Source organism: Eufriesea mexicana, unplaced genomic scaffold (assembly GCF_001483705.2).
Source record: "Eufriesea mexicana isolate 0111107269 unplaced genomic scaffold, ASM148370v2 scaffold2839, whole genome shotgun sequence".
NCBI classification, from domain to species: Eukaryota; Metazoa; Arthropoda; class Insecta; order Hymenoptera; family Apidae; genus Eufriesea; species Eufriesea mexicana.
The window spans coordinates 733,499-750,220 of record NW_016910923.1 but is presented as its reverse complement, the minus strand read 5'-3'; the positions used below and the strand labels follow the sequence as shown (position 1 = coordinate 750,220).

Sequence of the window (16,722 nt, the reverse complement as noted above, 5' to 3'; positions counted from 1 at the left end):
TCGTCACGCCGACTTCCGGGGCAATTACATGTATCAAGGTCACCGGTTCCGCTCGAGAAAAATATCGCCCTCGACTCGCGCCGAGGATCAGCTCCGCGCGTTGAATATGCAGAGGCTGCGCCGAGATCTCCATAGCGAGTCGTTTTTCGCTAATGCATCGGTAAGATACAACCCTGAAGCGATTAATCCCTTGACTACTGTGGCTGCCTATGGGCGCTTAGGAATTTTGCGTTTGTGACACGGAGAGCGCTTGGAAATTTTGCATTTGTCACACGAAGGGCGCTTGGAAATTTTGCGTTTGTAACACGAAGGGCGCTTGGAAATTTTGCGTTTGTAACACGAAGGGCGCTTGGAAATTTTGCGTTTGTCACACGAAGGACGCCCATAGGTGCCTGGAAATTTTGCGTTTGTGACACGGAGGGCGCTTGGAAATTTTGCATTTGTGACACCAAGGGCGCTGGGAAATTTTGCGTTTGTGACACGAAGGATGCCCATAAGCGCTTGGAAATTTTGCGTATGTCACAGGAAGGGCGACCATAGGTGCTTGGAAATTTTACGTTTGTGACACGGAGGGCGCTTGGAAATTTTGCGTTTGCAACACGAGGGGCGCTTGGAAATTTTGCGTTTGTGACACGAAGGGCGCTTGGAAATTTTGCGTTTGCAACACGAAGAGCGCTTGGAAATTTTGCGTTTGTGACACGAAGAGTGCCCATAAGCGCTTGGAAATTTTGCGTTTGTGACACGAAGGGTGCCCATAAGCGCTTGGAAATTTTGCGTTTGTCACAGGAAGGGCGCCCACGGGTACTTGGAAATTTTGCGTTTGTGACACGAAGAGCGGGCGCCTATAGGTACTTCGAAATTTTGGGTTTGTGACACGAAGGGTGTCTATGGACGCTTGGAAATTTTGCGTTTGTGACACGAAGGGCGCTTGGAAATTTTGCGTTTGCGACACGAAGGGCGCCCATAAGGGCGCGTAAATTTTGCGTTTGTCACAAGAAGGGCACCCATAGGTGCTTGGAAATTTTGCGTTTGTGACACGAAGAACGGGCGCCTATAGGTGCTTCGAAATTTTGGGTTTGTGACACGAAGGGTGCCTATGGGCGCTTGGAAATTTTGCGTTTGTGACACGGAGGGTGCCTACGGGCGCTTAGAAATTTTGCGTTTGTAACGCGAAGGTCGTCTATAGGTGCTCGGCGTAGTTTAGCTTTCTAACACGGAGGGCGCTTGTTTTCACAAAAATGGCGCACACTGTATCTCAATTCTTGGCGTATGCTACTGCCGTTGCGTATCGAAATCTGCTATAGTCAATGGGTTAATTGTATCGAATTCGGAAATTTTCGATGATTATTGACCGTTTGCAAGCAAAAATTCGACGAGATACGAGTATTTCCGATGATCAGAGCGTCCGCAGGAGCTAGAAGGCTGCGGCACATGATCAATATGGCGGCGACGCTCGCACTCGCTATCAATGGCCTTTCTATTAATCTCTATTCCAGCAAGTTCTCGACCAAGTATCGATTCCCTCGCGCGAAATGGTCGTTCTAACGTCCCTCTAACGTCTCTGTAACGTTCCAAGGCAGTCTGGAGGGTCTGAAACTCGCGAGATTTTCGCGTATTCCGAACTATACGTATGAAAATGCAAGGTAATTCCATAATGGATAGATTAATAATTGCAGTATAGGGTATCAGAAACGATATCTCTGAGTTTCGCTTTCCTATTCCGTTTCTTTCAGTCTTGTGACAGTCGAATACTCGTCGTTGACATTCGTTAGGCTTACGATTATCTTATCGCTATCACGTGGACGCTGAATGAATAGGTGAATTAATTGTCGTGGAAAAATGTCGCGGGAGATCCGGAGATTGGAATTGGAGAATGTGGGAAATGGCCGGGGCCGATTTTCGATACGGCTGGACCGATCGAACGGCTGCGCCGCGACTGGCCACGGGGCCATTTTTCATAAGGCAACGCCGCCGCGTAAACCTCTAAATGTCCATTTTTCTCGGGGAATTTATCGGTACATTTACCGCGGGTGGAGGCACTCGCTCCGAGCTCGCTTGACCGAATCGAATATAGTCGTGCTCGTGATACGAAACGTTGCCTCATAATCCGTCGATAAATCGTCTTAATACTCGGCGACTCGTGCCCGATCGAGGCTTGATATCTGTCTACGTGGCGAGCAATTCTGCTACTACGTGTCTGACAATGGCGATGGCACGACGACGTTTAAAGTCCGTGCAACTCGGTCCCCCATAATAATTTCACAGAAGATATTCCGTGGCTCTGATTCTTCAGAAAAACAATTTTTAATCGCGCAAAGGAATTAAAATTTGGCACACCGATGAATATTTTACGAACATTTTATCGATAAAAAAAAAGCGAAGAGAGAATCACTGCGTTGAACGTTGTCATCGTTTCACTGGACGATCTAAGAGGAAAGAAACGAGTATACTAAATACCTATTGCGAAACTTTCGTTCGAAATCGCGATTCCGAAATAGCAAATTATCTCATATTTATTCTCGGAAACGCTCCGTCTCTCTAAACAGAGCCATATAGTTTCTAGGATATTATACATTCGGAGTAGCAATCCTAACAGACTCGGTAGATTCTGGCAACTGCACCAACTCGTTCAAGCTTCCAAGAACTTCCAACAAAACGAAGACACGCGAGCGAGGAAAAGGAATCTCATAACAGATAGTATGAAACGAAAGGACTGTATCTAGAATTACAACGATTGGACATATTCAAACGAAGCTATTAAAAGAATCCAATGGAACAGGAAAATTCTACTCGCAAGAATAACGTACGACATTCTATGCATGTATATAGGATATACATAAGGCTGCCTAATTATTACATGACCAACGATCCGTTGACACTTAGTCAGTGAAAGGACCTAGCTGATAAAGGCAGGCCAATGTCAAAGTTCGGAGGAATCTCATAACAGATAGTATGAAACGAAAGGACTGTATCTAGAATTACAACGATTGGACATATTCAAACGAAGCTATTAAAAGAAACCAATGGAACAGGAAAATTCTACTCGCAAGAGTAACCTGTGATACTGTATGCATGTATATGAGACGTACATAAGGCCTAATTAGTACATGAGAGAGTTCGAAACATCTTACTTACTGATTTCTACCTTGACTAAGGGTCGATGGTCATTTTCACCCCTCCAAAGAGTAAGAATATATAAGCACCTATGAAAACTGTACGAGGGAAGTTCTTATTCTTCTCTACCGATTCATAGTTATTGCATTTTCCGATGTAACCTTGTTGCAGAACTTGTATTGTATATAAAAATGTTCCGAAGTAACGTTCTTAATTCGGGTTCCAATAAAATCATTCATTATAATTCATTAAAATTATTATTATTAGGATTATGGGTTCTAATACCTGTCTCACCTTCCTTGAGAAATAAAAGACTTCAACAAAGAATATATATATATATATATATATATATTGTAGTTATGTTCTTTTAGTGCTTCTTTTAAAAGACTGACCAACTCCTCTAATTGTAAGACACATCTGCAGCTGTACCCAACTCCTGAGAGAGTGTCAAGAGGGTACGTGACAAGGTTTGTCGTGCCTTTCTATACATAGGCAAACACGCATGCTAATGTAACATAGTTCTTGAATTTATATTATGATTAAGTTTGATTTTTCCTTACATCCCTTCTAGCACCACCGCCACATCGAGGATACCTACGACGAGCTGACTTCAACAACCCCACATATCATCATATATTATAAAATCATTCTGACATACTGAGAACAATAAAAAATTGCTATAACGTTAGAAAATAAACCATGGGAGAGGCCCCCCCCCCCACATATCATTATATTGTTACAAATCGCGAGTGTAATTCTTATTCTTCAAGCTCGGTCGCTGGATTGCCGAAGAATTCTAAAGCGTCAGAATAGATTTTGCCTACTGAAAAGGTTAATAGCTCTCTCTGAACTTCGATGGAAAGACGTTCCTTTTATAGCGAACAGTCGATTGTTATTTAAACCGAACATTCATGGATTGTTCTGCACTGAAGTTACGATCCGCTCTTCTTGGCCGAATATCGGGTGAATATGATCTCATAACGATATATTATAAAATCACTCTGACATACTGAGAACAATAAAAAATTGCTATAACGTTAGAAAAGAAATTAAGGAAGACATCAGAGACAAGTTTCGCAAGATACAAGAAGTACCAAGACAATGTACTTGATGCGATCCTGACGAGGGTTGCTGCTCCTTCCGTCGATCATCTCGTCAGATGGCAGCTGAAGTTCGACCCAGGACCGATTTCACGACCCGCTATATCCCGCAGACCTGCCGCAACATCAACGAAGTCAGCCAACTTCCGGATAAATACTTAGCGAGATCTTGGAAGTGGAATTTCCCTAAATCCAGGCGATAAAACCGGATGGCCCGAGCCGTGTACAGGCTTATCGATTGCAACTGACCCTCGTTATTCGGGACTCGGTTCTTCGACCGTCCAAGAGGTCGCTTAAATTTCCTCCAGACATCGTTTACCGAGGTTTTACTGCGGCCAGCGGCAGCAGGCCAACTAAAAGTTCCGGAGCGATGGAATCGCGGAACGGGTAATCCTTTGGATAATGCGCCCTGGGCCCTCGTGGCTCCGCGATCGGATGCGACCGCGAAATCTCTCCCTTAACTCGATTTTAACGTTCACGGGTCCCTTATTGATTTCTAATCGCCCCGTATCTCCATTTCCTCGCGTGGAAATGGCCGCTCGTTCTGGAGACTCTTACGGTACGCGACGAAATAATGGCGCGGCCATTTTCAGCGTTGCTTGAAATTAATGCTGTGTATTCCTGTGTTACAGATGTACTCGTGTAACACGCCGATTCTTAATAATACAGAGGAATATTATAATACAGAGGCATTGCGTACCGCATGGAAATCGTACCAGGGACCATGCGTTTTGAGAAGACAGTGCGTTGACACGTAAGGCCCATAACAGATGGCGCGCGAGACACGAGAAAACTCGTGAGGGGTATCCAATATGTTGAGAAAAATTGTGTCTGGGTCTATACCAGCTTGGAAATTTAGAAGAACACCTAAAATCCATGTTATCGACTATAGTCACTCTTAGTAAGCTTTATACAAGCGTCAGACGTTGGGTTACTATAGTTACTACAATCACTGTCAATATTTTATAGAAGTATAGAAGGGGTTGAATCAACGAACCCCTAATTAATACTTGACTGCCACGTAGTATTTATATAGTATTCTCGATAAAATTTCAATAATTCTTGAGATATAATGACAAATTAGCAAACAATATAGCAAAGAAAAAAAAATGGTGCAAATTATTAATGTTTCCCTTAGTAAACTTTATACAAGCGTCAGATGTTGGGTTACTATAGTTACTATAATCACTATCAATATCTTACAGAAGTATAGAAGGGGTTGAATCAACGAACCCCTAATTAATACTTGACTGCCACGTAGTATTTATATAGTATTCTCGATAAAATTTCCATTATTCTTGAGATATAATGACAAATTATCAAACAATATAGCAAAGAAAAAAAATGGTGCAAATTATTAACGTTTCCCTCAGTAAACTTTATACAAGCGTCAGACGTTGGGTTACTATAGTTACTATAATCACTGTCTATATTTTATAAAAGTATAGAAGGGGTTGAATCAACGAACCCCAAATTAACACTTGACTGCCACGTAGTATTTATATAGTACTCTCGATAAAATTTCCATTATTCTTGAGATATAATGACAAATTATCAAACAATATAGCAAAGAAAAAAAAAATGGTGCAAATTATTAATGTTTCCCTTAGTAAACTTTATACAAGCGTCAGACGTTGGGTTACTATAGTTACTATAATCACTGTCTATATTTTATAAAAGTATAGAAGGGGTTGAATCAACGAACCCCAAATTAACACTTGACTGCCACGTAGTATTTATATAGTACTCTCGATAAAATTTCCATTATTCTTGAGATATAATGACAAATTATCAAACAATATAGCAAAGAAAGAAAATGGTGTAAATTATTAATGTTTCCCTTAGTAAACTTTATACAAGCGTCACATGTTGGGTTACTATAGTTACTATAATCACTGTCAATATTTTACAGAAGTATAGAAGGGGTTGAATCAACGAACCCCAAATTAATACTTGACTGCCACGTAGTATTTATATAGTACTCTCGATAAAATTTCCATTATTCTTGAGATATAATGACAAATTATCAAACAATATAGCAAAGAAAAAAAAATGGTGCAAATTATTAATGTTTCCCTTAGTAAACTTTATACAAGCATCACATGTTGGGAATGCGTGAACTACGGCTTATTTTTATGAATTTTACCTGTCTGCGTGGAAAATGAGCGTGACAAAATGATAAGCTTCCTCTGGCTATCAACTTCGAGTTATAATTGTCACAATTATTATAACTCTCGATAATTTGAAATAAATTATCTTCTTCCACGATTTCTCGACGATGATTTCGAATACGAGGAGAAGCATGGAGCTTTCCCGTTCGAATGGAATGTCCCGTTACGCGGATACCGGAGGACTATCGAGCGAAGAAAGATGTCGGGCTGGCAAACGGGCTGGCTGATACGTTTGTATCGCTCATCAGCGTTAGGAGACTCCGGAGAGGAAAATCCGCTTGCGCCGCAACGATAAATTAGCCGCGAGCCTCGTTCCGCCCCGACGCCACGCCTACGAAGGCGCGATGCGTATAATAAATCAGAAACGCAGCGGGTCACGGGGTATGTTTATGCCGAAGAAGGAAGTCCGAAAAAGGTATCTCCGTCGGGCGTCGTCGCGCGATCAGTTAGGACAATGCCCCGTTTCAATTCTATTGTTTGCGCTCGCGCTGCATGAAAATTGCCTGATATATTTTCTCCCTCTCGTTGTTGTCTTCTTCGTGGTCGTCGCGGTGGCCGTCGCGGCGGGAGCGTGTAACGGGGAGAAAATAAAGAGAGCGAAGGAGAGCGAGAGAAGGAGCAAGGAAGCGTGTGTCTCGCAAGTTTCTCCGAGGATTTAGCCTGACCGAGAATATTGGCAGATAAAGTAGCTCGATGAAAGCAGTTTGCCGCTTTGAAAGCGGCGAATCTCGTAAAATAAATACCTTTCGTTACGACCGACCGGGGTAATTTATTATTATACGCCATAGAAAGAGACGCAGCGAGAGAGAGAGAGAGAGCGAGAGTCGGGGGTGGGGGTATTAAAAAGAAGCGGAAGGCATTAAGGAGACGTTCCAACAAAGTAACGTTTAACCCTTTGTCGGGAGCTATTAATTTTTCGCGAGAGCGCGCAGTTTTATCGAGGAACGGTGATTAATAACCCCCACCCACGGTTGCACCCTATTTCTCCGGTCTACGCGCGTTTCAGCGACCCACGGAAGCGAAAGAGATACGGGTCTCGGGAAAAATTCGAAGCGACCAACCCCGCCACCCCCTCGCCGGAATATTAACTTCTGCTCGGCGCGATTTGCATTCGGGTTGATGGTAAAAATGTCGAAACGCACGGCTCTCGAGTTCGCCGACCGGATACTCGCCTCGTAGCTCACGAAACTCGCGGTCCGCGTCCTCTCTGCGCTTCCTTAACGGCCTCTCTCCGAGACTTCGGAAGGGTAATTACGCGGAAGACGACCTGTTCCCGGTTTCCAGTCGAACATCCACACGACGACGACGACGAGAACCAGCAATCCCGGACAGATACGCATCTCAACAAGGCGATACGTTGATTTAGAATCGCGACGGAGCGCGGCCTCTCGGTTTCTCTCGATTAAAGCGGCACGCTGCGCCATGCTATCGGGCAAGCATCGATCATCGACCCTCTCCGCACTTGGCGCTTTTCACCGGCTAGCCTTTCCTTTCCTTTCCTTTCCACGACTCGTCATTTTTGGCCCGTCAGTTCGGCCGACACGCGGCCGCGGAACGCGTCGCGATACGCCGCGAGAGGCGAGAGGAAACGAGTTCCTATCGACTAACGGCCGGACATATATCTCGCGACGTACGCTCTCGAAAACACGAGCGAAAAGACTGCACCGTGACGACAATGACGACGACGATAACGCGAGACCCGGGCATTCTAACTACCCCCAACCCCTTACGCCCGCTTAATTCGACGAACGTGATCGACGCCCGCGCCTGTCCCGCTGCAATTGCGATGAAGAATCGTCGCTTTTCGCAGCCCTCCGATGAAATATCGTCGCCGGGACGGCGAGATTTCCACCGATCCGAATTGCACCCGCGAAATTGGAATTCCGAGGGCGTTCAAGTTATAGTGGGAATTTTCGTTCCCCCGTACGACTCGTTAGGTTTCGATAATTGTTAAGAAATTTTCCCGGTTGCCGAGGAAAAATTGTCGATTATAGCGCGCAGATATTTCGCTACGTCTAATAACACGTCTCGATGGAAGCATGATCGTGTACCAGGTGGAATTTCGCATGGTCGCTTCGCGGCTAATGATCCATATTCCATGATTGCCGGCAAATTTCAGTGCTCTCGTTACGTTACCTCACCGAGTGTGCACGCTCCTTTTCCGTCGAACCGGTTCCACGCGGAAACGCAGCGATCGATATGCTTATCTCGCCGATCGGTTTCCTCACCTGCAACAAAAACCAAGAAAGGGGACCAATTAATCTCTTATCGTCCACGGAAACGCCGCGCGGCCGCGCCTCGAGTGAGAGCCGTGACCAGCGTCGCTGGGCGATCGGAACGGGGTTAATTTATCAGAGCAAGAAGAAGACCGCGGGGAGGGCTTATCGCGAAATTAATTAGCGGATTGCGAGAACGTAAGCTGACCGGTAACGACGGCATTAATGGGACGTCAGAGGCCGATCGCGGCCATCGTTCCGGGATGCATCCGCTTTTACGACCGCGGATCCGGGCACCGGGTCCCGCGCGAATAATCCGACGTATTATTTTTTCACCGACACCGTTAACTCGACTAACGACAGGCAGTGTCTCTGTCGTCTGTCCACCGGGATCCACGGCTACCGCGAACGGCTGACTGCGAGGAGGAACGGGGAAATGGTGGCAGGGTTCCACCAAGTTCCATTCGTGGTAGAGAATGGAGTAATTTCAGTAAGAATTGTACTATAATTCGGGTTACGTATGTGGATGATCATGTGCTTTTCAAGGATTTGAAGAAAAAATTGGGAGGATTGCAAAAGTTTGTGGGTGCAGATAGAGGTTATGGACGTTGTTAGAGGAACAGTAATGTCCAAGAGGAACCAGGAACACGTGTGTGAAATAATTAAGTGTATATGTGCACTGTCATTCTAAATTAGTTTATGAAGAAGAGGTTAGATGGTTTTGGAAGATTTGAAATAAAAATTGGAGAAATATTTTAAAAAACTTATAAACGCGTATAGAGGTTATGGGCGCCATTAGGGGGACAGCAGTGCCCAAGAGGAACCTAGAATACTTATGTGAAATAATTAAATGTATATGTACACTGCCATTCTAAATTAGTTTGTGAGAGGGAGATTAGATGGTTTTGGAAGATTTGAAATAAAAATTGGAGAAATATTTAAACAAACTTATAAACGCGTATATAGGTTATGAACGCCATTAGGGAGGCAGTAATATCCAAAAGGAACCAGGAACACGTGTGTGAAATAATTAAGTTGTATATGTACACTGTCATCCTAAATTAGTTTATGAGATTTAAAATAAGATTTAAAATAAAAATTGGAGAAATATTTAGACAAACTTATAAACGCGTATATAGGTTATGAACGCCATTAGGGGGACGGTAATATCCAAAAGGAACCAAGAACACGTGTGTGAAATAATTAAGTGTATATGTACGCTGTCATCCTAAATTAGTTTATGAGATTTAAAATAAGATTTAAAACAAAAATTGATGGGGGACGGTAATATCCAAAAGGAACCAAGAACACGTGTGTGAAATAATTAAGTGTATATGTACACTGTCATCCTAAATTAGTTTATGGGATTTAAAATAAGATTTAAAATAAAAATTGGAGAAATATTTAGACAATCATGTAGACGCATATAGAGGTTATGGACGCCATTGGGGGACAGCAGTGTCCAAGAGGAACCAGGAATACGTGTGTGAAATAATTAAGTGTATATGTACACTGTCATCCTAAATTAGTTATGAGATTTAAAATAAGATTTAAAATAAAAATTGGAGAAATATTTAGACAATCATGTAGACGCATATAGAGGTTATGGACGCCATTGGGGGACAGCAGTGTCCAAGAGGAACCAGGAACACGTGTGTGAAATAATTACCTGTATGTGCACACTGTCGTTATAAATTCCTTTTTGAGAGGAAGATTAGGCGGTTTTGACAGATGTGAAATAAAAATTGGATGAACATTTGAAAACAAATTATAGACGCAGATAGAGGTTATGGACGCCATTTGGGGAACAGTAGCGTTCGAGAGCAACCAAGAACACCTGTATGAAATAATTACGTGTGTATGCAAACTCTCATCCTAAATTAGTTTGTGAGAGGAACATTAGATGGTTTTAGAAGATTTGAAATAAAAATTGGAGGAATATTTGGACAAACTTGTAGACGCAGATGGAGGTTATGGACGCCATTATGGGAACATCAGTGTTTAATAGTAACCAGGAACACATGCATGAAATAATTAAATGTATATACACACTGTTGCTTCAAATTCACCTGTGAGGAGAAGATTAGATAATTTTGAAAGATTCGAAACAAAGATAAACGAAATATTTAACAAAAATTGTAGACGCGGAAAGACTTACGTTGCTTTAAATCCACCAAATCCTCCTAACCTCGTTTGAGTTATTATACACCTAGAAGATTAGTGGTTTTGGCAAATCCACAAGAAAAATCGAGGAAACTTGTAGACGTAGGTAACTGTTGTAGACAGCATGAAGGGAGGAATAACATTCGAAACGAACGAGGCACACGTGTCGTGAGTTATATACGTTGCTTCCAGTCCACCAAGATCCTCTAATCTCCCACGAGTTATACATATTATCAAGAGATTAGATGAATTTATCTGATTCGAAACAAAAAGTTGAAGCAATACTATAAAAACATCTGTAGACGCAGAGTCTGTGAATTAAGATAGAAGCCATTGGGATAGAAGCGAGAAGACACACGACGTCTTCCAAATCCACCCCAAAGCGAGAGATTAGTCGGAGTGTTAGAGGGCTTGAAATAAAAATTGAAGGAATATCGGGAAAAAATTTGTAGCCGTGGGTAAGGGTTATGGACGTCGTTCGGGGACCAGGGGCATTCGGAACGGAGGAACACGTGCCGTGAAACGACGTTGTCAGGGGACATGAAAAGTAGCTCGTGTAACTGCACACGGGGTAGAGTTCTGGCTCACGGAGAAACGTTCTCGGATTACCCTGGCCTGAGTTCTTCTCGTTAACGCTGGGACGAAACGACGAGTCGTAGCACTGTGATCTTCTCTCAGGGCCACCTTCGGGTCGCGAGGGTGGCCAGACTACTGTTATTTATCGTCAAAGTCATCTTCGGGTTGCCAGCATCGCCGTACTACTGTCACTTGTCATTTGGCCTGCCTCTGCGCGCCGAGGATGACGCGATTTCTTGTCGAAATTAGCTATAGCTCGCAAAGGTCGGTAGATTACTGCCTTTTCCAAGGTCAGGTCGCTAGGGTGGCTATAGTATTGTCATTTATCGCGAGAGTCATCTCCAGGTCGCGAAGGTTATCGTAATAGCGTGATTTGGACTACGTCTGTACTTCGGAGGCCGTGATATCGCGATTCTGTATCAAAGTGAGTTCCAGGTTGTAAAAATTGTAGTACTACCGTGATTTTACGTTGAGACTGTTTCCAGGTCGAGAGGGTGGTTATGGTATCTTGGAAATCATCGTGCAACTGGGATTTTAAGACAGGTCTACCAACAGGTTTCAAAGATGATCGAGAATTAAGCTGCTGTTGGTGTGCATACTCGTCGTGTAAAATAAAAATTTATCATTTACTATGGAAACTCGAAATTTTAATAAGATGTAATAAAAATGTCGGTTTCTATTAGGATTATGAATTTTATTTATATATATTAATATAGGATATATATGTGTGTGTCAAGGGGGTACATGACGCAGTTTGCCTAAACCCCCAATTTTTAACTATTTATATAAACATTCGTTCCCGGAATTTAGATCTTATAAATAATTTATCTCAGATTGATTTTTGTATATAATTAAACTTATCTTTTTTCTTTATAACAGAAATTTGGTTATTCTCTTGGGTATAATGAATATTCCTAATGGGATATTGAAGTGATTAGTTTCTTCAATGCATCTGGTATTTACCGAATTGTTTCGTTTATTTTATTGTGTATTGAAAAATACCACACTGGAGTCAACTGAATTTATTAAAATTATTCTGTTCTTTATGAATTTTATTACTTCTTGATCATTTTTAGACTATTAATAATCTATCAACGATAAATTATAATAACAATTCATGTAATAATAATCTAACAACAATGCAAGATTTCCTGAGTTTTGCTACCCCTTTTTGGTAAAATTTATATTAAGAATATTTTCCTACGATCGACACGTATACTCGTCAAAGTGATCCAAGTCAGGGGGCTCATGGTACCACGATCTTCCTGAGACCCTTGCGCAATGACCAAGCAAACCTCGCGAAACAAAAGCTCGCGATACTTAAAAACATACAACTCTGTCTCTCACCGAAATATTTCTCCAAAATTTTGAAAAAGTCGAAAGATACGGTCCCCCTATTAATTATCATACCTCGGAGCTCCCATTCCAGGGACAGGGATGCAAATAACGAAACAATTTTATCAATTTTATTACAATAAAATAAATCTCGCGATACTTAAAAACACACAACTCTGCCCCTCACCGAAATATTTCACCAAAATTTTGAAGAATCGAACCCCCTCGGCTATTTATCACGCCTCGGAGCTCCCATTCTAGGAACAGAGGTGCAAATAACGAAACAATTTTATCAATTTTATTACAATAAAATAAATCTCGCGACACTTAAAAACACACAACTCTGCCCCTCACCGAAACATTTCACCACTATTTTGAAAAATCGAACCCCCCTCGGCTAATTATCATGCCTCGAAGCTCCAATACCCGGGACAGGGGTGCAAATAACGAAACAATTTTATCACGATATAATAAAATTGCTTCTCACAAAACCCCCATTCTCCCTCGTTCCTTACCAAAGCAACCTTCCCTCGAATTTCGAGATTCTTTCGCGCACGGCCCCGTCGTAAATAACCCGGGTAACGCCGGTCGTCCCTCTTCTTATCCGACCGGCGAGCGTGCGTTTCGCTAATTTAATCGATATCTCGGCTAACCGATAGCAGGGTCCCGTTACGCGATTAGGTGGCCGCAGATAAGTCGCGGCGATAGGATCGCGGGGACGTAGTTACGTGGTCGCGGGCATGGGACGTGGAAAAACGCGATTGTTCACGCGCGCGTACGTGTCGGCGGGGCGCGCGTTCGCTCGTGTGCTCCGCTCTTATCTCGCGGAGATACAAAGCGGAAAAAGTTCCTCGCGGCGTACACACGCTTATCTGCGCAGGTACGGTACGAGAGCCGTTTCGTAATCGGCGCGTAGCGAGGAAGACGTCCCGAAGGCAAGGCGAATCCTTCCCTGTGCTTCGTCCTCGATCCCATCTAAGCTCCTCTCATGAACCTGCGTTACCGGCTACGAGCGGGTAATTCTTTAATTCCTCCTCGGTCCCTGGGCCTTATCGCGGCGGGCCCGCCGCTTCCGGGCGCGCCCAAAATCGCGCGATAAATCGAGATATCTCGAGGAATTCGAGGAACCGACTATCGGAACCGGGAAGCACGTCTTTTTGGGAAACCACGAAATTGTCCACAACTCGAATCCGGCTACCGTCTTTCGCAATGCGTACGTACACTTGGTGTATCTTTCCTCGAGGTTCATCGAAGAATTCGATATTAGACACGATTATTTAGAGTGTAGAATTTTATGGGTATATACATGAGATTTTTCAGTGGAACGTTGAGGAGAAAATGGGGGAATGATGGTGTAATTGAATTATTAAAGTGGACTCTATAAGGTGGGTATATTAGTGGCCTGATGAAACGGAATTGTTGATTTATGGTACCCTGTAATGTATTTATGAGCTGATTAAATTTAAATAAGTATTTAAATTGTGTAACTTAGTAAACGATGTAATAAAAAAATCTAGGGGAATATAGGAAGATTGTAGAAACATATATGTGCTTATAGTTTGTGTGTTAGGTAATCGATAATAAATTCTTTTTAATGTTAAACGAGTTGTACCTACAATTTTGTAATCGAGGATATTGTTAGTCAATCAAACGCGTTTAATTATTTTGTTTTTAGTGTTCGATATAACCATAAACAATTTATGTGTAAATAAAAAATTCTATTGCAATCAATCTATCTCAGTGTAACAATATATTACATAACATTACACAATAACTTAACCCTTTGCACTCAATCACCGTTTCATAAAATTTGGAAGATCGATATTAATTAATATATCAAATTTAATGTAATGTAACAGTGTGCCAGGTATCGAAATCAAATAATTCTACAATTCTATTATTATACAATTCTTTATTTACTGCTCAAGAAAGTATCGTCAGTTTTTTAACAGAGAATCTTTGTATTTCTACTCTTCTCTAGCTAAAAAATCGTCGAGTGCAATATTTTACAAGCACACAAGCTTTCTAGAAATTATAAAATCTTTGTTCTTCTGTTTCTCTTATGTTTACACAGTTATGTACATAAAGGGCTTCCAGTCCGTTTACAAATAGATAAATAAATAAATATATAACTCTCTCTCGGAGGAATATTATTTTATTACCCGAGAAACGTGATAAATTTTTGAAAGAAATCCGATAAAAATGAAGTGGAAAAGAAATGGGAGGGAAAATAAAAATATACGAACACCATGAACGACTAATAAACCAACCCCTATGTACAAGTCAGTCCGTTCTGCCCACCCTGGAAGCGCACCGCGTTAACCCCAGCGAGGGCGACGAAGCAACGAGCGAAGCAGCGGGCCAGTCAACCGTCTGCCAGCCTTTCTTCTCGAATCGGCCTCCCTATTACCGAGCTAACTGCTTGATTGCACTTGAGTAGCGCTTAAAGCTTGACCCATAAACCGCTTCACCTTTGCACCTCGCTCCGTCGCGACATTGTTCTCGATCGAGGGGCCCGTGGCGCGCGAGCGGCTGCGAAAAACGCGCCGCGACGCTACGCGGCGCAATACAGGCGGGAGATCGATGCCCCGGCGGCGAGGTGGCCGTAGAACTCGAATACACTCGAGTCGGGGCACGAGTGCTCGTCGAGTAAAGGCCCTCCAAGCCCGCAAACTTTTCGCCGCAATGCGACGACCAGGAAGCGTAACTTTCCCTCCTCGCACAAGCGGCCGCGAAAGAAGGCGTCTCGACCACGGAACCGCGTCCCGTGTTACATCGTGTTTCGCGGATCCTTCGTTTTTCGCGGATACGTCGTCGTTCGTGGAACTATGGCGTTTCGAGGATCCATCGTGATTCGGGGATCTATCGTGCTTCGTGGATTCATCGTGCTTTGTGGATCCATTTTTTTTTGGAGGGGTCCATTGTGATTCGAGGAACCTTCGTGTTCTGGGGATCCATCGTGCTTCATGGATCCATCACGCTTCGTGGATCTATCGCGTTTCGCCAACCCTCGTGATTCGTGGAATTATAATGTTTCACGGATCCATCGTGATTCGTGGATTCATCGTGCTTTGTGGATCCTTCTTTGTTTGATGGGTCCATTGTGATTCGAGGAACCTTCGTGTTCTGGGGATCCATCGTGCTTCATGGATCTATCACGTTTCGTGGATCAATCCCGTTTCGCCAACCCCCATGATTCGTGGAACTATAATGTTTCACGGATCCATCGTGATTCGTGGATTCATCGTGCTTTGTGGATCCTTTTTTTTCTTGGAGGGGTCCATTGTGATTCGAGGAACCTTCGTGTTCTGGGGATCCATCGTGCTTCATGGATCTATCACGTTTCGCCAATTCTCGTGATTCGTGGAATTATAATATTTCACGTATCTATCGTGATTCGTGGATTCATCGTGCTTTGTGGATCCATTTTTTTTTGATGGGTCCATTGTAATTCGGGGCACCTTCATGCTCCATAGATCCATCCTGCTTCATGAATCCATCACGCTTCGTGGATCAATCCCGTTTCGCTAACCCTCATGATCGTGGAACTATAATGTTTCGCGGATCCATCGTGATTCGTGGATCTATCGTGCTTTGTGGATCCCTTTTTTTGTGAGTCCATCGTGCTTCACGGATCCATCACATTCAGTGGATCTATTAAATTTCGGGAAACCTTCATGCTCCGTGGATCCATAGTGATTCATGAATCTATCGTGCTTTGTAGAACCTTCGTGATTCATGGATCCATCGTAATTCGTGAATCTATCGTGCTTTATGGAACCTTCGTGATTCATGGACCCATCGCGACTAGTGAATATATCGCGCTCTATGGAAGTTTGCTGATTCACGGATCCATCGTGATTCGTGGATCTATCGTGCTTTCTGGATCCCTTTTTTGTGGGTCCATCGTGCTTCACGGATCCATCACGTTTTGTGGATCTATTGAATTTCGGGAAACCTTCGTGCTCCGTGGATCCATAGTGATTCGTCAATCTATCCTGCTTTATCGGACCTTCGTGATTCATGGATCCATCGTAATTCGTGAAT

At 43.1% G+C, this 16,722-nt stretch overlaps 1 protein-coding gene across 1 annotated transcript; it reads right to left on the bottom strand.

Annotated features, from left to right (window-relative positions):
* Nucleotides 1-16,259: 16,259 nt before the first annotated feature.
* On the bottom strand, nucleotides 16,260-16,700 carry LOC108550561 (uncharacterized). The gene has a single exon (XM_017904311.1). It carries the CDS (start codon nucleotides 16,698-16,700, stop codon nucleotides 16,260-16,262), a length of 441 nt encoding a protein of 146 aa, XP_017759800.1.
* Between the last annotated feature and the right edge of the window lie 22 nt (nucleotides 16,701-16,722).